Source organism: Anser cygnoides, chromosome 1, assembly GCF_040182565.1.
Source record: "Anser cygnoides isolate HZ-2024a breed goose chromosome 1, Taihu_goose_T2T_genome, whole genome shotgun sequence".
Taxonomy (NCBI): domain Eukaryota; kingdom Metazoa; phylum Chordata; class Aves; order Anseriformes; family Anatidae; genus Anser; species Anser cygnoides.
In genome coordinates, this window is record NC_089873.1 from 211,130,430 (window position 1) to 211,156,826 (window position 26,397).

The 26,397-nt window shown below is 55.7% G+C and overlaps 3 protein-coding genes across 5 annotated transcripts; 2 read left to right on the top strand and 1 right to left on the bottom strand.

The window, feature by feature from the left end:
* The first annotated feature begins 1,194 nt into the window (after nt 1-1,194).
* Nucleotides 1,195-8,861, top strand: MRPL48 (mitochondrial ribosomal protein L48). Of its 2 annotated transcripts, none has more exons than XM_048047981.2 (8): nt 1,195-1,386; nt 2,261-2,313; nt 2,664-2,701; nt 3,682-3,767; nt 4,511-4,683; nt 6,233-6,335; nt 7,236-7,325; nt 8,602-8,861. In XM_048047981.2, exons 1-8 carry the CDS (start codon nt 1,366-1,368, stop codon nt 8,674-8,676), a joined length of 639 nt encoding a protein of 212 aa, XP_047903938.2. In that variant the 5' UTR covers nt 1,195-1,365; the 3' UTR covers nt 8,677-8,861. The 2 variants fall into 2 exon arrangements, with proteins under 2 accessions (XP_047903938.2, XP_066846159.1); XM_066990058.1 differs by lacking the exon at nt 1,195-1,386 and adding an exon at nt 1,793-2,045.
* A 2,708-nt stretch (nt 8,862-11,569) lies between these two features.
* Nucleotides 11,570-14,813, bottom strand: COA4 (cytochrome c oxidase assembly factor 4 homolog). 2 transcript variants are annotated; one of them, XM_048048021.2, is made up of 2 exons: nt 14,793-14,813; nt 11,570-12,072 (listed from the first exon to the last, which is right to left on the bottom strand). In XM_048048021.2, the coding sequence occupies exon 2, from the start codon at nt 12,049-12,051 to the stop codon at nt 11,746-11,748; it is 306 nt and encodes a 101-aa protein (XP_047903978.2). In that variant the 5' UTR covers nt 12,052-12,072; nt 14,793-14,813; the 3' UTR covers nt 11,570-11,745. The 2 variants fall into 2 exon arrangements, with proteins under 2 accessions (XP_047903978.2, XP_066846160.1); XM_066990059.1 differs by lacking the exon at nt 14,793-14,813 and adding an exon at nt 13,275-13,411.
* PAAF1 (proteasomal ATPase associated factor 1) lies at nt 13,358-25,991 on the top strand. The gene is made up of 12 exons (XM_066990055.1): nt 13,358-13,483; nt 13,581-13,621; nt 14,638-14,741; nt 14,936-15,025; nt 18,123-18,221; nt 18,881-19,031; nt 20,902-21,096; nt 21,457-21,548; nt 22,604-22,719; nt 23,749-23,831; nt 24,214-24,296; nt 25,492-25,991. The coding sequence occupies exons 1-12, from the start codon at nt 13,437-13,439 to the stop codon at nt 25,567-25,569; spliced, it is 1,179 nt and encodes a 392-aa protein (XP_066846156.1). The 5' UTR covers nt 13,358-13,436; the 3' UTR covers nt 25,570-25,991.
* The last annotated feature ends 406 nt before the right edge of the window (nt 25,992-26,397 follow it).

The window sequence follows — 26,397 nt, forward strand, 5'->3', positions numbered from 1 at the left end:
ATACCTTTCTTTGCTGTTGTTTAAGAGGAATCAAGGTGTGACTGTGTTGTTTTTTCCAGGCAGACCTCCTCGCCTACCTCCCCTCAGCGATAAACAGGCATTATATATAAATCAGAGAGGCTCCTGCCAGCCCCACTCTTTCCATTTAAAATATTTTAGGGAATTGCCTTGAGAGGGACAGAAACAGGGGTAAAAGTGCGGGCAGTAAGGCAGGATTTACCTCAGCAGAGCACCCTGCTTCAAAAAAAAATAAAATCGTGTTTATTTCTCCCACAGGCCACACGCGTGCCTGCTGCAGGCCCCCAGTGCCGTTCAATCCTCCTCCTTCAGGCTCGAGGCCCCTGGCCTCCTGCCAGCGTGGACACAGCTGACCCTGTAACTGCTACGTGGATGTTTACTAAGGGCTAAGGTCCGGTCCTGCCTCTGCAAGCACTAAAAATAAAACTTTTCTGTGCTCTGGGCAGCAGGGCTGCCCCCGATAGCTTTAGGAGCATCCCCTCAGCCCAGGACGACCCCAAGCGCCCTTCAGGCAGGAGAAGGAGCCTGGGGGGAGCCTGCTGGGTGCTGGCTGTGATCCTACAGCCGGAGGGGACGGAGCTGGGCCGCCTGAGGGCTGACAGGGACGACCCCATGGCTGCCAGCCCCACAGCCCCGCTCCCCTCACAGCGCCCCTGCGCCGCCCTAACATGGCCGCCGCCGCGCGGGCCACACTCAAGATGGCCGCCGCTCGGCGCTGGGGCGGGGCCTGGCTGGCTGCGCTCAGCGTGCCACACTCAACATGGCCGCCGAGCCGCGACGCAACGGCGTCCGGCTGGTATTGATGGACACAGCAGAGAACCAATCGGATTGCGAGAAGAGAGGGGAAGGCCAATCACGCTGCAAGAAGCGAGGAGGAGGGCCAATCAGACCGCGGGGGCGGGCGGCGGGTAGCGAGGCGAAGCGGCGAGCGGGCAGGGTTGGGTGCGCTGCGCTGGCCCTGGTGTGGGGGCAAGGACAGGGATAGGGACAAAGACAGGGATAGGAACAAAGACAAAGACAGGGACAGAGACAAAAACAGGGACAAAGATAGGGACAGGGATAGTGTGTTTTCCCTTCTACGCAGCAGGAGTGTCCCCTGTTTGCTCCTGCGCTGTACAAATGCCCGTTATGGCGGTCTCTGCCCTCCCCCGTCAGCACAAGCAGACATTTTCCCCACGCAGCCCCCGCTGCCTGCCGCCATCCCTCCTCCATCCCCCTGCGGCTCCCCCACCGCCGGGGTTTCGCCCTATAACGCCCCAAAAGGAAAGGGGACAGGCGGCGGAACGCGGGGCGGGGGCCGCGGGGTGCGGGGGGAGCGCTTTGGGCGGCGGACGCGGCTCTGTGGGGATGAGCGCGGCGGGGTCCAAGGTAATGGGGTGGGAGGTGGATTAGGTCGGAAATTAGGAGAAATGAGGAGACATTTCTTCTCAGAAAGGGCCGTCAGGCGTTGGGACGGGTTGCCCAGGGAGGTGGTGGAGTCCCCGTCCCTGGGGGTGTTCAAGGCAAGGCTGGACGTGGTGCTTGGGGACATGGTTTGGTGGGGGACAGTGGTGGTAGGGGGGTGTTGGGCCAGATGATCTTGGAGAGCTTTTCCAACCTTAATGATTCTGTGACAGGCCCAGATTCTGTTACTGGTGATGGGTCTGGAGGTGTAGGGCCTCCCCACCCCTCCCTGGGAGCCCAGGGACCACCCCAGTGCCACAGGGTCCAGGACAGCCCCCAGCCCTGTCACCACCATCGGGGACCCTTCAGCTCTCCGGTCCTCCCCACGCCGTATCTCTCTGGTGGCGAGGCGAGGGTGTCAACCAGATGCAGCCCACCAGGGCTGTGGTGACGGCAGAGCAACGCTCCCTTTTTCGCTCCGCCATGGCCGAGCTGCGTTGTCGCTGGTCCGCGCGGAGCTGGGGCAAGCGCAAGGGTTGTTCGCGTGACCGTTGTAGCCCGGAGACGTTGGGGCGGTGCGAGGGGCGAGTGGGATCTGTAACCGCAGGGAGGAGGATCTCCAACCCCGACTCCTTCAAAGGAAGGTGAGGGGGGTGCGGGAGAACCTCGTCGTAGTCACCATCACCCTCCTCCTTTGTCACTTCCCTCTGCGTGGCGGTGGTGTTGTGGGGAGCGGTAGCCGTGGGTGGATCGGGAGGTTTGTTGGCGCGTTCGGAGGGTTTGGGGTGTTGTTTCGAGGGGTATGTTCTGGGAGGCGCCGCTGAAAATTCACCGAGCTTGCTTTGTGACTGCGGTGCAGGTGCTGTGCCTGAAGAAGGGAATGCTGCTGAAGCAGGTGTTCGCTCTTAGCAGGTGAGTGGTTTGAAATCAAATCTGTTAAACAAAACACAGCATAAGGGGTTAAGAACACTTGATCGCTGCTACAGACTGGGTCAGAAGACATACGCGATTTTAAAAAGTACTTCTTGATAAGGAAAGTTTTCTGATTGTGGAGGGAAGACTTTCAGCTGAAATCAGGGAGGTGAAAGACCTCTAGGATGAGGACAGGAGAGAGTCTCTGATAGCAGGATCTGATCCGTGGCTGATGGATTTGAGGCTTTGCGGAGATCGGCCAGATATGTAGCGTTTCCATAGCTGTGTGAGATTGGAGTTTTAATGATTATCTTGTTTCCTACAGATAATAATTGTCTTGTTTCCTACAGAGCAGCAACACCCCGAGAAAGCCGTCTGTGTGCTGCAGGTAAGGCTTCTCATCAATCCCATGCAAGACAAACTTTATCTACATAAATATTTCACATTTGAGTGTTCACGTCTCCTTTTGATTTTTTTTTGTCAGTCACATTTTGGCTGGTTAAATAACCCCAGCGCGTGCTGTTGCGCTTCCACCTATACCTTTTTTTTCCCCTAACCTTTTCTCCTGTTTCCCCTTTCTTGGCTGGGCAGATGCTCCTGTTCATGGCGTTACGCTGCAGGGTGGCACCAGCCAGCCCCTGTTGCTCTACTGCTGCCCAGGAAGTGAGTTATACCCACAGGAGGTTCCACTTTAACATTTGTTGAGCTGGTGGAGTCCTCTGTTTAAATTTGAAGTAGAATTTGATTTTGACATGGAGGCAAAGTGTAACCAAGTGGCTTAGATCCTTGGTGCTCAGCTTCTCTTTGCTGTTCTGAGCTTCGTTTATTAAAATGAAAGCTGTGGAGGGTTTCATTTTACTCTGGAGAAGGAAGTATAAATAAAAGCTGATGCCATTTTGATTTGGCTTCCTAGCATATGAATATTTGAACAGGCTGGATTTAAAATTAAGCGGGCTCAGATCCATCATAACAACATCGCTGCTGTCACGTAAGAGGAGACAGATGCAACGTTTCATTAGGATCCTCACCATCCACTGGTGCTGACAAGCCTGCCTCTTTTTTTTTTTTTCGTTTTGTTTGCTTGAGAATTTGCCTGGGAAATGAGTCACTTTTAATCTCTACCTCCCTTACGGGTTGCTCCCCGTAACCGACTGTGAATTGTAGCAAGCCTGATGGGCTACACGGGCTGCTCGCGTGGGGTAGAGACCGCTGAAGCCTTGGTCTGCCTTTGCCTTCCCTCAAAGAACTAAGGAGAAATCCTTGTCCCCAGCAAGGATTCTGGGCTTGTGAAGCACCCGTGGCTGTTTGTTCCAAGAGGGGATGTGTGCTGTTTGGCAGAAAACGTGTTTGCTCTGCTTTGATTTTAAGGTGGTGCCCTCGTGAGCTGCCACAGACAGTACAAATCCCGTCCTACACATGGCATTGGGAAGTATAAACATCTACTCCCGAAGGAGGTAGGCATAAAAACTCCCTTACTCTTCTTGCTTTCACCGACCCGTCTATTTACAGGCTGATTAAAACGTTGATATTATTAAATCCGTGGCTGGTGAACGGTATTAAAAAGGAGGCAGGTAACAGTTTACCGCTACATCTCTCAGTAGAAACTGTTATGAAGTACAATGCTGCCCAAATACTTTCTTTTGTCCACCACGCTCCTGTTTAAATTAACGAGTAGCCCGGGAGGGAGGAAGGTCTTCCTGATGATGAAGTTGACAAACCAACTTCAGATCGTTGCCGAGCGTTGTGAGCAGCTCTTATTTGCATTTAAACTTTTTACATTCCCTGAAATTTGGAAGGAGGACAGTTTTTTTTTGCAAAATGAGGTAACGATAACTCATCCAGGGAGCTGCCTCGGAGGCGGGAGCTGAAATGAAAGCAGTTTGTTTTCTCATCTTTGGTGTCTCCTGGAAGAAGAAATTAATCATGGTAGGCACGTATTTTTTCTGCGGCTTCTGTGGTTCTGCCATCCAAGAGCTGAACTGCTCAACTTGAGAACATCTGCTAAGATAATGTCAGCCCGGTTTTATAGCTAGGGAAAGCGAGCACAGATGGGCTGTGATGTGTTCAGCACAGTTCAGCAAACCTTTGTCAGATGAGAGTAGGGCAGTCTCCTGTGTTTGGCAAGGGTTAATGTGTTTTATTTCCAGCCGCGTTCAGAAAAAAGACGCTTTCTTATTTATTTTTTTCCTTAATACAGGTTCCAAAGAGGAAAAAGGATAAAGTACAGATGAAAGAGATAAATGCTGGGACCGAGTATGAGTACGGGGATGTCAATATCCAGCTGACTTCCTATGATATGTGTCTCGTGGAGCGTTTTGCTCAGTATGTGCACAAACTCTGCAACCAGTTCTCCGTCAGAGTGAGCGAAAGGTACAAAGGACGTGGCTCTGTGCGTTTGTCATCCCGCGCAATCGCGGTGCGTCGTGAGGCTTGTAGATGACGACGCCTTGTGGCAAAGGGCACGAGATGATCCTTGTGATAGATTCCCACGTACAAATCCAAACCTTATGTCATCTGCCCGGTGTTCTCTGCTAGCTCTCTTGTTTGTCTGTGGAGTTTTTTTATTTATGGGAGGCTGAAACAGAACTGTTCAGGCACTGAACAAACCTCAGGGAAGAAGTGTAGCTTCATTCCTCTGAGAGAAAAGCTAAAGCGTGGGGGTGCTGAGCCCAGGAACGCGGGCATAAATATTGCTGACTTCCGCTGCTGTTTTTTTTTCTTTGTAGCGTTTCATCCAGGCTCGTCCCTCTGCACGTACGTCGTGCAACAAGCAAGTGGTGCTAAACAAACCAGCGTGAGCTTGGGAAACCCAGGGTGAAGGTTTTGGGAGAGCTACCCGCAACGTTAGCTCAGTAGCGGGTGCCTTAGTAAAGGATGCTTCTGTTGCACAGCAGATCTCTGTAGCAGGTGCACCCCTGATGGCAGCTTTGGTGGTTTGAGTGAGTTCGAAGAGTGTTACAGAGCTTCTTGGCTTCTGCAGTGCATCTGAGGAACTGTAGTCACCGAGAGAAACGCTATGTTGTTGTAAGGAAGTAAAAATACTAGTGGCAGTTACTTGAAATGTCCTCTTCAGGTGTACCTCTGAGTATAAGCGGTGGTTCAGGCTTCGTGCTGGTTAAAAAAGACCAAAAAGTCATTTTTCTTCCTGTTCATCCACTGTGCTGAACTGACAGACGTGGATCTGAAATCCGGAATTCACAGATCGCTTGTTTGGGGTCTCTCTGTGACACCTCGTGCACTAAAAGCTGAGGCACGTCAGCGTCTCCCAGGCATCTATCAAGAGGGATACGCAGCAACTCTGAAGAAATTCTAGCGCCGTCCGTGGTGATGTGCTTGAAAGGGAAAATCAGGGAAATCCCCCAGCCTCAGGCCACTGAAAGCACTTCCAGCGTGAAGTGTCTTCGCCTCGCCTCGTGCCTGTGCCCTCTGAGGCCGGACTCGATGTGCGAAGTTCAGTGTAGGCAGAAAGAAACGATCTGTGCTTTGAAAGCCTCGCAATCGGCGAGGCAAAATGGGGAGAAGGAAATATTCTTCCGGGTGAGAAATGGGAGCAGGCGGAGGTTGTGAGGTGGTGCTCGGAGTGGCGCGGGAGATCAGAGGCAGGTGTGGCGGTTCAGCCAGAAGTTTTGCTTGAAAGCTCCCCTTCAGTTATAAAGAAATTAAAAGTTCTCTTCCTGTGCTGGTGTTTGTAGCTGAAAGAGGTTTCTTCTGGCTCTAGTGCTGCAAGCTTCCCCCTTATCTCTTTCCAGTAAAACCCCCAGCTTCTGCCAGGGCTTGATTTGCACGATACGCTGTTTGCATAATTAATTTCTCATGAAAAGTTAATCTCCTTCCACATTCTCCGCTGCTGGAAGTTGATTCATTCCCGTGAGGTAGCGCCGATCCCCCCGTCCTAAGCCCTGACCTGTGCTTTCTGCAGCTACGCCATGCCCACCAAAACCAACGAAGTGCTGTTCTTGGAAGAGCGAGGTTCCAAAATGCAGCTGGACGCCGTCCTTACTACCCACCAGAGGGTCATCCAGGTACGAGCTGGGCTTTGTTTCCAGCGCTGCGGTCCGTGTACGGCACCTCCTGTCTCAGGCGCTCAAAATCCCGTTGACAGCAGGAGTTAAGTCCCAAACTTGTGTCATTTGTGTGTAATTTCCGCATAAATGGAAGCGCAAAGAAGTCTAATTAGATTTCTTGGCATTTCTACTCAGAAAGCAGAAGACAGAGAAGGGGTTCCTGGATTGTCTGCCTCAGCCAGATGTGTTACCTGTTTTATGCACAGTGCTTGACAGAAGGGGTAGAAAAATCATGTTTAAGGGTGAACAATTGGACAAACTCGATGAAATGGAAAAATACTGCTAGGATCAGCTTCAGATTTATACAACTGATTGAGATAAGCACTTCTGCTAAATGATTCTTTCCCCCTGTGTAGTGTGTTCCTTGCTCTAGAATTACGTTCTGAACCTTGAGGCAGACTTTTTCTCTAGGGAGTCAGCGTGAGGTTAATGCTGGAGCTTGCGGGTTTGCCCCAGCGGCTTTTTATTAGCCTCACCTGAAGTAAAGACGACCTTCGTGCGTGGTTAAGACTCCCTGCATCTACTTCCACGCGTCTGCGCAACGTGGAAAAGGGGCTAGAAGCGTGCTTCCACTGAGAGTGAACAGCGCGGTAGAGCCTGCGGGGCTGAAAGCTGTCACGCAGGTGGAGGAGGGGGACGGGAAGCACGGCGTTCACAGAGGAGAGCCAAAACAAGAGCTCGGGGCTGTGCCGCGCGTGAGGGGTGAGCACGTGAAACAGCCTGCTTCCGTAACGAAGTGGTTGACAGCCCTTGGCGCGCGCTGGAGTGGACTCTTCCCGTGCTGTTAGTAAAACAAACCAACCAAGTCCGTTCTGCGTTTGGCGTTCTGCTCCCGCAGTACTTCGTTTATCCTTTCAGGTCAGCGGGTTGAGTTCAACGTTTGCTCCGATACTGCTGGAAATCGTTCAGAGCAACCAGCCCGAAGGGGTCCATCTGCTAGTGAAAGAGGTACGTTTCGTTTCACTGGCGTCTCCGCGTTTACAAAGCGGCTGTGGTGCTTGCTATGAATTTGCTTGGAAAAGCACGGGACCTGTTTCCCGAGGCTGCCAGCGTCTGCTCGAGACTTACGGACACCCAAGATCTCCCAGAACCAGGCCTTCACTTGATCTATCAAAAGCTGTTCCCTCTAACACCTGCTGAGTTTTATTTCCCTTTTAGCCTTCTAGAATTAGTGCCGCAGAAGGCGCCTTCCCAGCCAGGTCCAGAGATTTGTAGGGGATGGCAAGTTACAAGTTGTTTTCCTTCGCTCGCGCGGATTCCCTGCGAGTCAGAATCCACAGCCGCCTGTCTGGGAATCATCAGGAATTGCGTGGAGCAGTTGGTAGCAAAGCTGAGATGGGAAAGCCAAATACTGCGCCCCGTTTTGAGGGAGTTCTGGAAGGGGTCCTGCTTGTTTTCTGCAGAAGGGGAGGTTTTTTTTCTTATTCAGGGAGTAGATTTTTGCAGCAGGAAAGGGAAAGCAGTATGCTAAATTCAAATGTGAAAGCAGTTCCCTTCGTTGGCCTTTGTAGCATATTTAATTATTTCCGTATCTGCAAAGTGGAGTAGAGGAGGAGGTCTCTCGAGTCCAGTAATCTGCTTTGCTTTGGTCACAGTCCCATCCCTGCCTTAGGACTGCCTTTTCTTTTTTAAATTTTGGCTGATGGCTCTGCCTCTGGAGGGAGAGCTGTGACATTGTGCCATTTGCAAAGTCATCGCGGTCTGATGCAGGAAGCCCTTGGGAAAGACCCAAGCTGGCTCCGTGAGACTGGCAACGCAGAAGAGATCTGAGCTTCGGGACGCTCTTCTGAAATTCTGGAGAAAGAGGCAGGTCTGGACGTCTTCAGCTGACTTCTTGAGCACGACACCAGTGCTCTCTCTTCCAAAATGGAATTTCTCGCTTGAAAAAAGCATGCTTTGCTTTGGTAGCTGCACTTAACACACGGTCAACAGCTTGCCCCAGTTTTCTGTTTACCCGGTGGTAAATTTTGGTGCCTCCTCACCTCAGCGGACCTGCGGCAGGTAGCTGGGTGAGGAGGGACCGACGAGGCTGAACTGCCGAGCGGCCGCGCGGTGACGACGCACGGCCTGGTGCTTGCCAGGAAGGCGTCCCGCTGGCTTCAGTTGGCTTTCTTTCATTTTACTCTTCGTCGATTCCTCTTCAGGAGAGGGTTTATCTTCCTTTTGACTCGGAAAAAGTAACCAAGGTGATCTTGATCTGCTTGGTTTTCACCTCCCTCCACAGCACACAGAAGCTGACTTCAAGAGCCGGTTGAAAGCCCGACCCGAACTCGAGGAGCTGCTAGCGCAGATGAGCTGAGAGGAGGAAGAACACTCCGTCCCTTTCAGAGCCATCCCTGGGAGCGTGATGCTTCTCCTCTTCAGCTGCTCGAGCCTCCAGAAGGTGGCTTTACGAGCGCTGTATTGATAAATTTGTGACTTCAGAGAAATTTCCCCTGTTGTCAAGCATCCCGTCTCAATAAAAAGAAATACACGTGTTTATAACCGTCTGTTTTTTTTTTTTTTCTCTGGGGGAATGGGGTCCACAGTGAAATGTTTCACTTTTCTCAGTTCTTCAGCTTTTTTCTGCATGTTTTGCTTTTGGTTTGTGAACGTTTCTGCAGGTTTAGGGCTGCAGAAATCGCTAGGTCGTTGTGCTAACCTGCACTGCTTGCTGAGGCAAATCTCTGCTCGAATTTAGAATCAAAGGCTTAGACTTCATGACTTAGAGATCTAGAATCGGAGAACCGGTTGCCTTTTGTCAGTCAAAAAGGTGGCAGCCAGCAGGGACTTTGCTACGAGGAGGAGCCCCTGTCCTCCCAGCCCAAACGCAGACTCCTGCAGCCACTCTCTGTCGCTGCAAGCAAATTCTCCCGGATGCTACTGACGTGGAAGGGGCCATCCTGCCCTTTACTGCAGCTGAAGGCTGGAACACGGCGTTATTCTCGTACAGCTGCTTCAGTCAGAGCTTTGCCAACATGAATGGAGCCTCGGAGCCCTGGGAGGGTTGGGGATGATCATCCCCGAGCAGCTGAACAATCACTGAGTAACAGCAAAAAGCCTCGGAGGGCAGAGGCAGGAAGGTTGGAGCCGTTTGGCAGGCAGCGTGTGCAAAATCACTCCTCCGTTTCTCATTTGCCTTTCACGCCACAAAGGACGCGTTTTCCCTTGGATCTCTGAAGTCAGCCTTCTTTTTACAACAGCCCTTTGGAAGGGGAGAAATGGGTGTGCCTCGAAAGGACCAAGTGCAAAGAAGGTTGGGGAATTCCCCAGGACGGTGCCTGTCGTCCACGCTTGGGCAGGGAGGGCAAGTAAATCCAAGTCTGATTCCCTTCTTGTGTTTGTTTTGTGCCAGGGAACCTTCTCGTGTATTAGGGGGAGATGTGCCGCTGTTGGGAAGGCAGAATTAGGCCGAGTTCACGGGTTTCCAGACCTGTAAACTCGACCTCATTCTTACAATGAGCACACGTGTGAAAATCAGGCTGCTTTCACCAGGAGCTCCCTGGTGCTGAGAATTTCAGCCCTGCAGCAGCAGGAAAGCCAGAGCGTTTTATTCTGACCGCGTCTAGGCTCCGACGCGGGGAGCGAGACCGCGCCGGCGATGCTCTCCCAGCGCCCCAAGCTGCTGCGGGAGCTGCCGGCAGGTTCGGGAAGCCGAACGAGACGAAAGCTGTTCGCAGAGCCGCAGCCCGCCAGCTCTGCGCCCCCACAGGAATACTGATCAGCCCTGCCACGCTGCTGGAATTCAACAAGGGACCGCCCGGCTCCTTGCCCTAGCTCAGCACCAGCAGGGCGGAGGGACGCGGGACCGAGGGTGTCCCGAATTTGGCTGGGCTGTTCGGCCGGGTATGGCCGTCCTGTAAAACCCACCAACGGGTCACAGCACCCGGGTTTTCGCTCCTTTCCTTGTGTTTTTAATCGTGAAAGCCAGTGGCGAAGGCTGTTTTTAGTTAGGCTGGGATCTGATCATGCCGTCTTTTCGGTAAGTACGTTATAAACAAGTCTGAGCCCCGACTTGATGGATAGTAAGAGGAAGTTAGGAAAATATAGGATTTTTTGATGCATTTCATTGGGAAATGAGCAATTTCCCTGCTGTATCTGGGGACGTCTGATGAGAAGAGAAATCTCCAGAAGCAGATGAAGGCAGTGCCTTCCTGCCTCCAGCAGCACCGCTCTCAAGACCGGCTTCACTAAGGTTTCTTGACCAGGAATGAAAAGCTTCCCCTGGTTTTGGGGTTTGGGCTGCTGAAACGCAGCCACTCTGCAGCCCCCTCCCTGGGAAGCTCCCCCGGGGCCAAAGCTAGGGGCACACTCCCATTTCAATATCATAGGGGAAGATTTGAGTCTGTTTTTTACAGCTTCTGGGCCTCGAGGTGGTGTTATGTGGGGCTGAGGCCACCCAGCTCCTGCTGCTGTGCCAGGAGGAACGAGGGAAGGCTCGTGGCCCCATGAGAGCCCCCAGCCCCTTCCCTCCTGGGGCTTCCCAGAAGGTGGCACCCCCCAAATCCCCGTCCCACAGTACACGAGGTTATCGCCGCCAGGAACAGCTTCAGGAAGGTGCAGAGGAGGGAAATCCACAGCAGGGCAGCGCCAAAGCCCTGCGTGGCCTGGTGTGAACCCGCCATTTTGGGATGCTTTGGGCTGCGACGCGCCCCGCTGCCTCATCGCCGGCCACCCCGGAGCGAGTGCTTTGAGTAAATCTTTGAGTAAAAGTCCCGTGAGGAGCGGCTGAGGGACCTGGGGGGGTTTGGGCTGGAGAAGAGGAGGCTCAGGGCAGGCCTTATTGCTCTCTGCAACTGCCTGAAAGGAAGGGGTGGGGAGCTGGGGGTCGGCCTCTGCTCACAGGTAACCAGTGACAGGACCAGAGGGAACGGCCTCAAGTTGTGCCAGGGGAGGTTCAGGCTGGAAATGAGGAGACATTTCTTCTCAGCAAGAGCGGTCAGGCGTTGGGACGGGTTGCCCAGGGAGGTGGTGGAGTCCCCGTCCCTGGGGGTGTTCAAGGCAAGGCTGGACGTGGTGCTTGGGGACATGGTTTGGTGGGGGACAGTGGTGGTAGGGGGGTGGTTGGGCCAGGTCATCTTGGAGGGCTTTTCCAACCCTAATGATTCTGGGATTCTATAAATGTGCACCGCACCCCCAATTTCAGCCCTGCATCGCCACATCGCCACAACCTCCTCCGCGCCCGAGCAGTGCGGAACGACAGGAGCCAGGAGGACGAATGACACCACAATTTAATTTCCCGGCCTAAAATTAAACGCGGATTTAACCACGACGGCAACCCGCTTAACAAAAAATAAGAGAAAAAACATCGAATAGCACAGCCCGCGTCTTTGGGGTGCCCCACCTGGGGGTGGTGCCGGTGCCCGGTGGGGGATCCCCAGGGGGGGTTTTAGCCCTGGGGGGGGTCTCTCAGTCCCCCCGGGGATGAGCGTTGGGGCTGCTCGGGGTTCGGCTCCTCGGGGCGCGGGCGCTGCCACCGGGCCATGCAGTGCCTCAAGGCCTGGACGTGGGGCTGGCAGCGCCGCCAGTCGCGCTGCTCCGCCATGCACTCCTGCAGCGCCCAGTGCTGCGCCGTGCAGCCCGTCCGCGCGATCATCGCGTCCACGGGGTCCTCGCCTTCCTCCTCCTCCTCCTCCTCTTCTTTCTTCTCCTTTCCGGACCCGCGGCGGCTCCAGGAGTGTCCGGGCTTCGCCATCGCCCCGCTGCTGGAGGCGGGCTGGGGGTGGAGGGGATGGGTGTCGGGGTGCTGCCTCCCCCCGTGAGAGCCCTGCCTTTTGGGGGCACTCACCCAGCACCCTGCCATCACCCCGCCCATGGGTGCTCAGCACCCCCCAGGGCACCCGGCAGCCCCTCTATCCTCATGGGTGCCCAGCACCCCCCATGCACACCCTCAGGGCACCCAGCACCCATAATGCACCCATAGGTGTTCAGCACCCCGTATGCAACCCCCATGCACCCATGGGTGCCCAGCACCCCCGAGGGCACCCAGCACCGTCCCCATACACCCATGGGTGACCAGAACCCCCCAGGGCACCCAGCACCCCCCATGCACCCATGGGCACCCAGCATTCCCCATACACCCACGGGTGCCCAACACCCCCCAGGGCACCCAGCACCCCCTATACACCCATGGGTGCCCAGCACCCCCCTGAGCACCACCTAGGGCGCCCAGCACCCTCCATGCACCCATGGCTGTCCAGCACCCCCCATGCATCCTGTCAGGGCACCCAGCACCCATAATGCACCCATGGGTGTCCAGCACCCCCTAGGGCACCCATAGGTGCCCAGCACCCCCCGGGCACCCAACACCCCCCGGGGCACCCATGGGTGCTGAGCACTCCCCCAGGGCACCCAGCACCCTCAAGGGCACCCATGGGTGCCCAGCACCCCCCAGGCCACCCAGCACCCCCCTGTGCACCACCTAGGGTACCCAGCACCCCCCATGCACCCATGGGTGCCCAGCACCCTCCCCCATGCATCCATAGCTTCCCAGCACCCCCAGGGCACCCAGCACCCTCTGTATCCCCATGGGTGCCCAGCATCCCCCTGTGCACCACTTAGGGTGCCCAGCACCCCCCATGCACCCATGGGTGCCCAGCACCCCCCAGGGCACCCAGCACCGTCCCCATACACCCATGGGTGCCCAGCAACCCCCAGGGCACCCAGCACCCTCCAGGGCACGCAGCACCCCCAAAAGCACCCATGGGTGCTCAGCCCCCCCCCAGGGCACCCAGCACCCCCCATACACCCATGGGCGCCCAGCACCCTCCCCCATGCATCCATAGGTTCCCACCACCCCCCAGGGCACCCATGCACTCCCCATGGGTGCTCAGCGTCCCCCTGAGCTCCTCACCCGCCCCCACCCCCCCCCATGGGTGCTCAGCACCTCCCCCACCCTTGGGTGCCCCCCCTCCGCACCCGAGCCAGCGCGGCGCGGCCCCTTTAAGCCCCGCTTCCGGGTTGCACCGCCGGGGGCGGGGCTCCGCCGCGGGGGAGGGGAGGGGCGCGCGCTGATTGGACGGCGCAGCCCCGCTTCCGCCGCGCGGGGGCTGACGGGAAGGAGGAGGGCGCCTCGCCAAGATGGCGGCCGCGCTGCGCATCCAGAGCGACTGGAGCCGGGCCCTGAGGTGGGCGCCGGGCCCGGCCCCGGCTCCTTCCCCCCCTTCCGGCCCCTTCCCCTCAGGGACCGGCCCCCGGCTCAAACCCGCTGCTTTTTGTCCGCAGGAGGGACGAGGGCGAGGCCTGGCTGAGCTGCAGGAGCCCGGGTGAGCGCTGAGGGGGGGCTGAGGGGAGGGTCTGGGGGGGGAGGGGAAATTTGGGGGGGGATGGGGGGTGAGGAGCGGGTAAGGGGGCGGCTGGGGGGGTCTTTAGGGGCTTCGGGGGGGTCCTTAAAGGGTTGGGGGGGTGTTTAAGGGCTGGGGGGGGGTTTAAAGGTTTGAGGGGGTCCTTAAGGGGCTGGGGGTATCTTTAAGGGCTGGGGGGGTCGTTAAGGGCTTTGGGGGGGGGGGTTAAGGGCTTGGGGGGTTCCCTTAGGGATTTGGGTGGGTCCCTTAAGGGTTTGGGGGGGGGATCCTTAAAGGCTTGGGGGGAGTCTTTGTAGGTTGGGGAGGGGCTGGGGTGTTATTTGAAGGCTTTTGGGGGGGTCTTTGTAGGCGAGGAGGGGCCCTGGGGGGTGTCCTTAAAGGCTTGGGGGGGGAGAAGTTTTGAGAGGAGGGCCTTAAAGGTTTTGGGGGGGCTGGAGAGGGGGCATTAAAGGTTTGGGGGGCCTTGGGGGGGCGGCTGGGGGTGTACTTAAAGGCTTGGGGGGGGGTCCTGAAAGATTGGGGGGGTGGAGGAGGGGCCCTTAAAGTGGGGGGGGGGGCTGGAGGGGGTCCTTAAAGGCTTGGGGGGGCCTTAGGGGATGTCCTGAAAGGCTTGGGGAGAGGGCCTGGGGGGGGTCCTTGGAGGCTGGGGGGGGGGAGAGTGTCTTAAAGGCTTGAGGGGAGGAATCTTGGGGGCATCCGTTAAAGGTTTTGGGGGGCCTGGAAGGCCTAGTGGGGTCCTGGGGGGTGTCCTGAAAGGCTTGGGGGGCCCTGCGGGGGGATCTTTAAAGACTGGGGGCAGGAGTCTTGGGGGGGGGGGAGGGCTTTAAAGGCTTGGGGGGGGGTGCTGGAAGGCTTGGGGGGGTCCTTAAAGGCGGGGGGGGTTGAAGGGGGGGGTCCTTGTGGGCTGGGCACGTGTGGGGGTGCCCCTGTGGGCTGGGGGGGGGGGCAGTTGGAGCTGAGGGCCGCTGTCCCCGCAGGGAAGCCGACGCTGTACGGCAGCCTGACCCGCCGCGGGCTCAGCGCCGAGGGCGTCCCCGACATCGCCGCCTCCGAGGGCTTCGTGGTCGGGGAAGTCACCAAGGTGCCGGGGCTGGGGGGGGGGGCGAGGGGGGGGACGGCCAAAACCTGTCACCTGAGGGTTCCGGGGGGATCCCGAGCTGCTCGGGGCCTCCCCAGCAGCAGGCGGTGACTGGTTTGGAGCCGCTCCGCTCGGAAGCGTTCCAGCAGCACTAACAGGTCGTGTTTTTCCCCCTCTCCTCTTCTCCCCCCCGGCAGAAAAGCATTCTCGTTTCCTGCCCTCACGAAAACGCGTCCACGAAGTTCCTGGCGCCCTTCGCGACCTTCTCCAGGATCCACCAGAAAAGCGTGAGTGCCCCCCTCGAGCGGGGAACCCGGCGGCGGCTTTAAACGGCTGATAAAACCTCCCAGGCCTCAGACACGTAATCGGGGTTCAACTTCCCAAAAAAAAAGTCCGAGATCCTTTAGACGCTCGCGTGGATTTCCAAAACGAACCCGTTTATTCTTCTAGCTACTCACGATGCGCGTGGTTCTAGGATATTGGAAGCTTTGAAGGATCGAACTTGTAAGAAGCCAGACCTTCAAACGCGACCGGTAGTGAGGGCTGGCTTTGGGCTGGGACTAAAAATCTTTTTTTAAGAAAATCCCAAGCGATTTCAAGCCACGAGAATCCCGATTTCCCTGTATTTCCTAGGATATCGGTATTTTTTTTCCTATTAAAGTCTCGAGGTGAGCGCTGAAGTATATTTTAGCGCGTTCCTGCGAGGGGATGGAGTAGGGATTAATTGTCGAGGGGTCCGAGGGGCTGCCCGTCGCCGCAGGCACCAGCTGTGGCACTCGCAGTTAACTCCCTTTTTTTTTTGAAGCGTTTTCTTGCATTTGTTCTTCGCGTTTCAGTAATCACAGGGCGACCCGTGAGAATAATCACAGAAACGAGCGCGTTTCAGTAAAAGAGGCAAAACCAAGAGGCTCCGGGCGCCGAGCTCTTCGTCCCTGGTCAAAGCCATCCCCGGTTTGTAGGGCCTGCCTGCTCTCGTCTAATAAAGTTGTGATGTTTGCCACACGACCGCGTTGAGCTCCTGCTCGCAGGGTCAGTGGAGTGCTCAGGGCTCGAACGTTGCATAAAATCGTCTGTTAAACATCAAGAATTTAAACAGTAGAATTCAAAGAGTAGAAAAGCCCAGCTTGCACGCTTGAAAAAAACAAAACAGGGCACGAACTTGGCGCTTTTTTTAATAAAAGAAGTAAATCTTCTTTTAAATCATTTTCTAATCATTTCATAAATCATTTTTTTAATCATTTTTAAATCATTTTCTTTTAAATCGTCTTTTTCGTTGCACCTCGCTCAATCTGGGCATACACCAGGTGCAGCTCCTCGCTGAGCGGTGCCGCGGAACGGCCAGTTCAGACCAAAAACTTAATTTTTTTTCGCGGAGTAGGCGTAGCTCGGCCCCGCTGGGGAGCGCTCTGCGTTTGCCAAGGCGGAAAAGGCCCCCAGGAAAAGCGAGCTGGGCTGAAGGGAGTCCCCCGAAGGCTTCCGGGGCCGTTGCAGCCCAGCTGCCCCACGGTTTACCGAGCGAATCGTTGCGCTAAACCCGGCAGAAAGCTCTGGAAAGGTGGGCTGCGCGGTAACGAAGCTCAGCGGCGACGTACACCGAGGTGTGTACAGCTGCGCCTCTCCCCTCTGCAAGGCGGCTGAGCTTCAAGCTGGCGTGCTTAAAGCCAAGCTTAAAACTCGTCTCGTTTACCTGCCGCCTCCTGTTCCGAGTGCTCCTGCGCGTCCGTAGCCCTCCGGAAAGCTCGCGGGTGCGTCAAACGGCGGCGGGAGGGTTTTTCCTTCCTGCTTAAACGTCCTCCGCAGGCTGCTTTTTGCTTGAGAGGGAGCAAATTGCCACGGGTCGGGTCAAGAAAACGGTAACGAGCTGCAAGTGAGCGTGCCTAACGGCTCCTGTAACGGCTGAGCCGTTGCCTCGTGCTTCCAACTCCGGTTTGAAGCTTTTTTTTTAGTTGTTTTAGTTCTCAAACCCCGCTTTTTTTTAAGTTGAGTATCGATCGCCTCCCTCAGCAAAGCCCCCTCGCTAATCGGGGCGATTGCCCGTGGTGGCTCAGCGCTCCTCGCTTCTGCCCCTGACTTCGGCCGCCGCAGTAGTCCGTTCGAACCCCAAAAGCGCGAGCGCGCTCACCGGGGAGCTTCTGAAGGTGACGAAGCGTGGATCCGGCTTCTGAAGGTGACGAAGCGTGGATCCGGCAGCCTTCGGGATCTCGCGAGGCCCGGCAGCCGTTCCTCTGCGGAGCCGTGATGGTTCTGCGGGTTATTTTTTTTTTACAGGGTGCGGTGCCGGTGCGCCCCCTGCCCCTAACCCCGTTCTAACGGGGTCAGCAGGCGCTTCGCCGACCCCTTCAGCGTCACCGCAGCCCGTACTGGAAATTATCTCACTTGCAGGGTGCAGAATGCCCGTCGCCTTGCGTCCTTTTACCCGTATCCGAAAAAAAAAACCCTGCCTTTCTTAACCGGCAGCGGTAAACGTTGCGTGGTGTGGGGAAGGCGATCCTTCGGCAGGCGTGGCAGCTCGACGTCTGCCTCCCGAAGGAGTCAGGTGGCCCGGCAGAGCAGGCGGCTGTTAATCCCGCGGCGGGGCGACGTTAATCCCGCGGCGGGGCGATGTTAATCCCGCGGCGGGGCGACGTTAATCCCGCGGTGAGTCCGACCCTGCGAGGAGCCGGCCCGCCTGCGTGAGCAGTCAGTTCTCGCTCAGCGTTTCAGAAGACTTTGGCTTCCTCAACGTCCGCGAGGATATCTGTAGGCTCGGGAGTCGGGGCACTCGTAATATCTCGAGCTTATTTCTCAGCTGCCTACAGGAGTTGCCAGAAAGATCCGGATTCCTGCTTCACCTGGGGCAAACCTCCGGCGCATCCGCTCTCTCTGCGGGCTCCTGACTCGGCGTTCCTTTTCCCTCCCCGCTTTGCGGATCTCTGCAGAGAGACGGGCAGAGAACAACAATTTCTTTGTCAAATTTGTGGCGATTCCAAGAAATCCGCGGGGTTTTGTGCCGGGTCCCGGTCACCCAATTCATTTGGGCGCTGGCTGCAGCTCGGCCCGGAGCAGCGGCTCGCTCCCGAAGGCGGAGCGCAGCGAGCTGTGGCAACAGATAAATCAGGGGGGGGGCTTCTTTTCACGCTGTCCTGGTGCTCAGGATCCGCTCGGGTTTTGATTTCCTAAAGGAAGCCTTAGTTAAAAATCTCAGAAAACGCGTTGAGGGTTTGAGGGGGGAGAGCCTGTGCGTCCTTGCTGAAGGGTGTTAAATGTTAGGAGGATGTTACCAGGCTGAAAATGTATGTAAGGAAACTTTCTGTGTTGTGAAGAGTCCAGCAAAATGCTTTTGAGTAGAGATACTTGGGTACAGAATCGTCTGAAGCCGCTATTTGTTGTTTCACCCTCCTGCAGGTTACCTGCCTTGACATTTCCAGCGGCGGAGGGCTCGGGGTGTCTGCCAGCACGGATGGGACCATGAAAATCTGGCAGGCTGCGAACGGAGAAATAAGAGTAAGAGCGGGTGGCTTTGGTGCTTAAACCTTGTCTGAGATGTTGCCGAAATCGTTCAGGCACGGCTTTGGTCAGGCCGTTCCCCCACCGCCTTCTGGGGCAGGAAAAGACTTCGGGTTTTGATTGACGAGCTCGTAGAAATTTGACGTCTCGGAGGTTTTCTGTCATGCCTCCCCCAAAAAGAACTGAAGCCCAGCAGGCCGGGGGAGAGCCCCCGGGGTGAAAAATGAGAGAGGGTGCTTGGGATTTACGGCCGGGGTGCTGGCGGTAACTGCCAGCTCCTCGCCCGCCTGGTACGAGCACCGAATTCCCTCTGAAACGAAGAGAGAGGGAGAGAAAACTCTTGCCCCCTGACGGATTAACCGCGTCGCGGCTGGCTGCCTTCTGCTCGGGCATTTCTTGCAGCTGCTGGGCAGAGGCTGAAGGCGTTTTAAGGCGTTATTAGAGAGAAACGTGCTGCCCCTCGCTGCCCAAGCGGCAGCGCGAGGCTCGAAGCGTGCCAGCTGCCTTTTTTTTCTTTTTGCCTGCCCGCAACCAGAGGATTTGAGCTTCATCCCCGCGCGTGACCCGAGTTTTCCGGCGTCGCGGCTCGGGAACCGCTTGGCGGAAGGGCGACGACGACGACGACGGAACTAGCACGGAGCTCTTTGTTTTTCCAGAGACTTTTGGAAGGCCATGTGTATGATGTGAATTGTTGCAGGTTTTTCCCTTCGGGCCTCGTGGTTCTCAGCGGGGGAATGGACGCCCAGCTAAAGATCTGGTCGGCGGAAGACGCCAGCTGCGTCGTAACCTTCAAAGGTCACAAAGGAGGTACGGGGGGCGCTCGGCCTTCGGGGCGCCGTGCGGCTGAGGGAGGGCTTCGGCCGCCGGCCTGCCGCGCTCTGTGCCGCGCGGGCGTCCCGAGGAGCTTTTTTTTTGTTTTTTTAAACCCCCGGGGTGTGAACGAAAAGCTCGGCGGTCGCTGCGTGAGCCAGCTGAAGCCGCCCCTCTCAGCGACCTGCGTTTTCCTTCGCGGATTAAGGCGCAGAGGGGGAGGACGCAGCCCGTTAGCCTGCCGGAGGCGGAGGGCACGCTGTTCTTCTGGGGCGTTTCTGCCTCTCCAGAGCCCTGAGCTGCATTCGGTGGCCTTGCTGCCTCTGCTGCGCTGGGACTGCCTCCTGCTCGCTCCCAGATCGCCGTGCTTACATCCAGTTACTCCAGAGCCTCCTCTTTTTCTTTTTTCTCCTGCCCACAGGAGCGCGCAGCAGCTCGTTGGGGGCGTGCAGAGCTCGGGCAGGCGGTTACCTCACCCTGGCAGCTGCTCTCGCTGCGCGCGGGCGATTATTCCTTAGGAAGGGCTGGGATAAGCTCGTTCGCCCCTGCGCTGGTGGCAGGTGTTCAGCTCTGCCCCCCCTTGGCGATCTCGCTGCCGAAAATCAGAGTAAATTTCTTATGTTCCTGGTGTTCCTGCGTGAAGGATACCCAGGTCGCTTCCTGTGGCGAGTCGAGCGCTGTTCCCTCCGCTCAGGGGGCAGCGAAGGACTGCAGGGGATGGGAAAGGAGCTACCAGAAAGGCTCCTGAGAGCAGGTTCCTGGCCAGAGCCTGACGCAATCTCTGAAAGGGTTTGGTTGCCAGGACCCTTCATTCTTGAGCTGTTTAATCCTGTTTGCAAACCCGAACGCTTCACGAGCAAGCCCGAGGGAGCTTCGGACGCAGCGTCAGGTGCCCCAAACCCTGCCCGAGTTCCCTCCTCCTTGAGCAGATAACGCGGCTCTGCTCGTGCTGCTGTTGTCTCACGGGGCGCTCGGTGGCTGCCTGCCGAAAACCCGATCGACTTGAGCTTGCTCTGCGCTGAGCCGGCCCTTGTTTTTTGGGATTTAATTGCGCGGATCTGAACTACAAACGGCCAGTAAGCGAAACGCGACGGGGCAGGGCGGCGGCTGCGGTCAGAACAACCCTGGCTGGCTCCTGGTGCCTCCGGCACCGACTTTTTTTTTGTTCACAACCCCAGCCCGAACTGCTGCCGTCGCTCCGCTGGCTTTTTCTGGGCTCGTCCCGCCCTTCGAGCCTGCGATGTCGAACGTTTGCTCCTGGAGGGGAAGTGCTGGTTGAACCGAACCGTCTGACTGTTCCCCTCCGCAGAAACGCGGGGTCACCTTCCGGGCCCAAACCCGACAGCCTGCAGAGAATTCGAGTGGTTGGGGGACGCGAGCGTCCGCTGAGGCTGCTCCTCAGGTGCTGCCGCTTGCCCCGTGCAGCTTCTGAGGTTATCCAGAGCTGGCAACATCTTAAGAGCGTTGGCCCAGACTCTTTTTTTTTTCTTTTCCAAGGGAGAGGATGGCTCTGGAGGTAGGAACTTGGCAGCCGCTGCAGTATCAGCTCAGTCCTGAGGCGCTGCCGATCGTCTCGCTGACGATAACTCCCCCTTGTGCAGGGCTCCTGCTCCGTGTAGTCTTCGGGAGCTGCTGCCCTCCGCGTACCTCTTTCCAGAGGCTGTGGCTCCGTGCCCCCACGTTTCGCCCCCCCGCAATTTGCCTGCCTGCAGCCTCCGTGCCCCCGCTGCGCTGCTGCTGGCGCCCTGGGAGCAGCGCCTCAGGCCTCGCCGTCGAGTGCGCGTGGCTGCCTTGGGAAGTGAGATGTTCTTCGGCCTCCGTCTGCCTTCTGTGCCGCCTCTGACCGTTGGTCTCTCCTCCGGTGCAGGTATTTTGGACACCGCCATCGTGGATCGGGGAAGAAACGTCCTCTCCTGCTCTAGAGACGGCACCGCCCGGCTCTGGGACTGCGGGCAGTCCGCCTGCCTGGCTGTCGTGGCTGACTGCGGCTCCCCCGTCAACGGCATCGCCGTGGGCGCTGCTGACAACTCGGTGAACCTGGGCGCTCCGGAAAAAACCCCCAGTGAGGAGCTTTCTCTGAAGTCGATCTTTTTTCCTCTTAGTTTTTGGGGTTTTTTTTTGGCCTGGTGTCGCAGGTACAATTCCGAGGGCACGGCGTGCTGCCGCGCGCCCTCGTGAGGGTTGTGAGAGGAGCTCGCTCCGGCCCTGGGGAGGAATTAAGCCTTATCAAGCAACTTGAGTGATCAGGGCTGGGGGCTTTTCGATGACTGGCCCACCTTGCTGCTTCTGGTGCCTTGGAGGCCATTTTAGCAGGAAATTTTACTGCGGGTTCAGCAGGGGCGAGCACAGCTCTCAGGCTCTGTTGCCCTCGCGTCTCCCTGCGGGGATGTGTTGCTGGACTTAACCGTTCCCCTCTTGTCAGGCGAGCGGGAGATCGGGACGGAAGGGAAGATCCTGCTGCTGGCACGAGAAGACAAGAAGCTTCAAGGGGTGGGACTGCAGAGCAGGCAGCCGGTAAGGAGCCCGAGCCGCGGCAGCGCCCTTCGAAATACCCCGCCTGCAGGAGGAGGAGGAGGTCCGCGCAGGGCTGCGGTGTGCGCGTGGGGCTGTTGCCACCCGCAGTGAGTGCTCCGAGATGCAAAGCTGCTCTTACAAATCCGTCTCCGGGGCCCCAGCCCCCTTGGTTTCTGCCGCAGCTGCTCCTCGGTTTGGCAGCTGAAGGACAGAACCAGGCTAAAACTAAGCCGGGCTTGGTGGTAACGCGGCTCGTGTTTGGTGTGCGGCATGCGAAGTGGCTGCCCGGAGGCGGAGGGAAGCTTGCTTTTTCTTCTGGGGTCCCACGTTGCGGTGTCCTCCTCCGTAGTTATTCCTTGGAGGAGAGGCCGAACCCCAGAGCGATAAAAGGATCCTTTCCCTCCTTCCTGCTGGCTAGGTTTGGGGTGTGTGTGTGTTGGGGGGATATTGAGGAACAAGAATTACTCGCGTGCTCCCTCCTCAGCGAGGGAAAGGCAGCTGGCAGGCCTCGGCTGCTGATACCGGGGCTCTCCTGGGCAGTAGGACAGAACCTCCTGCTGTAGCAGACTTCATTCCTTCTGGCCTTTGTGGGGAGGGAAAATCAGGTGGAGCCGCTCCCGCTGACCAGCCTCGGTGAGCGTGTGCCACAGGCCCAGCTGGTAAAAGCTCGCGGCATCGACCGCGGCCCTGTGAGAAGGGAATGGCCTCTGCCAACCTGGTCCCGCTGCTCCGTGCGTGTCTGGAGACAAATCTGAGCTCGGCGTGGGTCTGCCCGCCGCTGCGCGGCGCGTTTGTTCTCCAGCGGGGACCCAGGAGCGTTCACCGATGGCATCAGCGTCGCACGCTTGGCCGGACCGGTCCTGGAGCACGTTTTTCCCGTGCATCTTGGAGCAGAGCCCTGGGGTCGTTAATCTAGCTCAGGGTTTGCCAGTTCGTGCCGTGACTCGCAGAAACGACCGTGCTGACCTCCTAAATCAATCAGTTCCTATTCCTGCGTGTCCTTTGGCTGCCTTGTCCCCGTTCGTGAGCCTCTGACACTCGTCCTGCATCCGCAGGTGTTCCTCTTTGGTGGATCCGACGCGTTCAACTGCTGCACGTTCCTCTCGAGTACTTATTTCCTAGCAGGGACTCAGGATGGGAACATCTATCAGCTGGACGTGAGAAACACAAAGTGAGTGCCCGCCTGGGGCTGCGGGTGTTTAAATGGCAAATTCTTGTTTTCCTCTGGGAAGGAGAGGCAGGTCGCAGGTGCTGGCAGACAGCGCCTCGTCTGAAGGGTGGGTACAGCCCCGAAAACGGCCCTGTGAGCGTGTGAGCACCTCGCGGACGGCTCTTTCTCCTGGGGAGCGCCGAGGGTGATGCTTTTGTCTGGTGTTAGTGATCTGGTGGGATGCTCTCTTGTCAATCACCAGAACGTCCTGAATTGGAAGGGACCCACGAGGATCACGGAGTCCAACTCCTGGCTCCACACAGGACCACCCAAAAATCAAACCGTACTTCTGAGTGTTGTCCAAACGCTCCTGGAACTCCGGCAGGCTCGGTGCTGCGACCGCTTCCCTGGGGAGCCCGGTCCAGTGCCTGACCACCCTCTCGGTGAAGAACCTTTTCTTGATGTCTGCGTACATACAGGCAGATTTACCATAAGACTTCCAGCAGCGGTATCTCTCCCACCAAAAGCACATTCCCTTCCTTTTTTTTTTTTTGCCACCGAGACCTAAGCGTGTAGGATTTTACCCCTTTAGTCTGCTCCTCGTGCCGGCGTAGGGCAGCAGACAGCTGCTGAGGTCAGTTTTTAATCAGTGTCAAAAGCAAGCACTAAGTGGGAAGCATCCAGATGGTGCTTTTGGGTGGAGAGGCTCACATAAAAGTCTGAAGATTCTTTCATGCTGGATAAGCTCTGAGCTTACGGATGTGTTTTGGTAAGGAGAATCCTTGTCTGTAATCCTGCAGGGAGGCTTGCTGGTGGTTGCCTGCTAGCTCACTTTTTATTCCCACTTCTGTGACAACATCTGTGGGACAACCGTGCTGTCTTTCCTCTGCATCCAGACAGCAGGCTGCTAACTTCTGATCAAGTCCCCGTGTCTTACGTTCTGCTCATGTATCTTTTAATTGCTAGCTCACGTTCTTTTTTTCAGTACTGACATACTGGAATGGGTTCTTGACTACAGACCATCATTTTTGTTTCTGTTTCTCTTTCTAGCGCTCCAATCCAGGTCATTCAGAGATCAGGAGCACCAGTGCTTTCTCTGCTTCCCTACCGGGATGGATTTGTTGCCAGCCAAGGTAACTCGGGTGCTGTGTCGTGGCAGTACGGGTTGTGTAATGGAATTGAGCAGTTCCGTGCTCTCGGTGGGTTGCCCTCGTAAATGAGCACTGGCTGGGCGTCTGAGCTGCTAGGACAGTTTCCATGGCACAAAGGGAACGCAGTAGGAATTATATTATGTGCTTGCTTCTTGCCTTTTTGTTTTGTTTTTTCTTGTGTTCCTCCAAAATTGGGTATCCGAGGTGCTTCTCAACCATTAGAGCCTTTTCCCATCTCACTCTCGCAGCGTGTCTCCATTTTCTTGGGCATTTCTGCTCGGCCTGTAGTCCTGGCTGTAGAAACAGCGTGGCTTATGTCAGTAATCCACGCACCCTCCTTGCTTGGTGTCTCTTCTGCTTCCAGGTGACGGAACCTGCTTTATCATCCAGCAAGACCTTGACTATGTCATCGACCTCACCGAAGCTGACTGTGACCCTGTGTACAAGGTAAGGAACGTGGTACGTTGACGAAGGTAAAAGGTGCTGGGGAAGGCGATGCCAGGTAGCAGGCAGCTGCATTTATTTGATATTTATTTGATTCTATGATTTATCTCAGGAGTTGGCAGCCCACGCAATGGGTTCCTTCGCACAGTTGACTTTTCAGCTTTGTTTTTTTTTTTTTTTTCGAGCTGAATAATCTTAATATTTTGCATAAGCAAATCCCGTCAGCGTTTCTCTGCGGTACGTGGTAGCATTATCTCCGCTGTGCAGGAGTAAAACCAAAGCAGCGGAAAAACTTCGTTGTTGGAGTAGATCTTACAGAGCCGTGTTTCTGTAAAGAAGCTGGAATTGATCTGTGCTTGGAAGATTATCAGGGTAAAAGCAACAGTTGGTGGCATAGTGCTGCCTGTCTTCTGCTCCTTGGCAGTGTGAGCCCAGAAAGTACTTGTGATGTTCTGTGTCCAGAAGCTCTGCTGAGCTTGCAGAGATCAGGGAGCGTGACTTGGGTTCCCTGGGCTCTGAACCTTGTGTTACTGGTGGAAGTTATCTCCTAATTTTACACTGTCCTAGCTGCGCAGTCCTCTGACCTAGAAAGACATGTTAATGTGCAGCATCGCTCTGAGGCTGCAACTTGACCTGCAGAATTTGTATGTGAGCAAAACCCAGTCATTTTCCCCTTCAGATCTACCAGAAGACCCCTTATGTGAGCACTTGCCTGCTCACCTCTGAGACGAGTGAAGTCTCGAACTGTCCTTACAAACCTGCTAATGCTGTTTCAGGAAATGGTCACCTGCTGTTCCCTCTGTTTTTTTTCAAAAAGTCCAAAAAGGAAACCTGATTTCTGTCAGCAAGTGCCAGAGCTGGTTGTCAGGACTGCTCTAAGGATGAAGGAGAGGGTTATTTGGGCTGCCTGTAAATCCGAGGGAAATGAACTTTTTCCTCTATGTGTGAATGTCCTTCAGTGAGTTGTGAGGTACCAAGGGGAGATGGGAACATTTCCTGCCAGATGGTGGTGACTGGTGATTGATGGAAGAGATCTGTTTTGAGAGAGAAAGTTTAAGGTGCCACGTGTCTTCTCTAGACATCCAGGCTCTTCTTGGGAGAAGCTGCAGGGTGCTGACCATCTCTTCTTTTATGTTTAACTGTCACGTTGAAGGATACTGTGCTCAAATACCGCTCTCTTTTTTTTTTTTCCTTTCAGGTGGCTTCTTGGGAGAAGCAGATTTATACATGCTGCAGAGACGGGATAGTGAGGAGATACCAGCTTTCTGACCTCTAGGCGTTGTGATCACAGAATAGCAGAGAGATGTGCTGAAATAGCTGTTCCAAGCTTATTTTCCTGTACAGTGCGTGTGAGATGTGTAAATAAAAGTGTCTGAGGCTGTTGTGATGACCAGGCTGTAAATAGAGTTTTTTTGTGGGAGGAGGCTACCTGTTAGAACACAACTCTGTTTTTTCATTGGTAAGTGTCTCTGAGGTGTTAGGTTCTTGGCATTGCAGCAATTTTTTCAATTTTTTTAAACTATTGTGTAGGTAACTGCTGTTTCTGAGGGGGGATTAAACTGGTATTGGGTGGGATGGTTGCGATGACTGTACTGTGTTACGGACTGAAATAAAGCAAGTGCTTTCGTAACGTGTGTGGGGAACAACATTTTCATGAGAACTTTAAAAATAAAAAAAAAAAAATGAAGCACTGCCTGAGATGTTGCCTGTAGGTTTGTGCCTGGTGCGCCATGCCAAGAAGCACACAGTCAGAATCCACATGAAGGTCTTTTAATTAACTAATAAAATATGTAATTCTGCAGAGTCAGGTGCTTAGTGATCTTCTGCAAAGCAAGCACACCTCTGACTTCAATCGCTGTTATTTAGACACAGCAAACTTGTGAAAATTATGTTTTGGGCTACTTTGGATTAGCTATTCCAGCTCCCCTAATTTACCTCTGCTCAGTTTGCACATTACAGAGGACTGGGGGGAGGGGGAAATGACACCAAATCCCACATCAGCATTTTGGCGGGTGTGATTTTTAAAATGTTAATGACCCCTAATGAGCAGAAGGTTACTAGAGATCAGTCTGGAGCTGTTTTTCTCCTTATTTTTTACCTTTTA

Coding starts and splice junctions, on each gene's coding strand:
- MRPL48 (XM_048047981.2), top strand. CDS start 1,366: ATGAGCGCGGCGGGGTCCAAG. Junction 4,684..6,232: donor TCCGTCAGAGTGAGCGAAAG/GTACAAAGGACG, acceptor TGCTTTCTGCAG/CTACGCCATGCCCACCAAAA. Junction 6,336..7,235: donor CCCACCAGAGGGTCATCCAG/GTACGAGCTGGG, acceptor TTATCCTTTCAG/GTCAGCGGGTTGAGTTCAAC.
- COA4 (XM_048048021.2), bottom strand. CDS start 12,051: ATGGCGAAGCCCGGACACTCCTGGAGCCGCCGCGGGTCCGGAAAGGAG.
- PAAF1 (XM_066990055.1), top strand. CDS start 13,437: ATGGCGGCCGCGCTGCGCATCCAGAGCGACTGGAGCCGGGCCCTGAG. Junction 14,742..14,935: donor TGGTCGGGGAAGTCACCAAG/GTGCCGGGGCTG, acceptor CCCCCCCGGCAG/AAAAGCATTCTCGTTTCCTG. Junction 21,097..21,456: donor CGCTCCGGAAAAAACCCCCA/GTGAGGAGCTTT, acceptor CCCTCTTGTCAG/GCGAGCGGGAGATCGGGACG.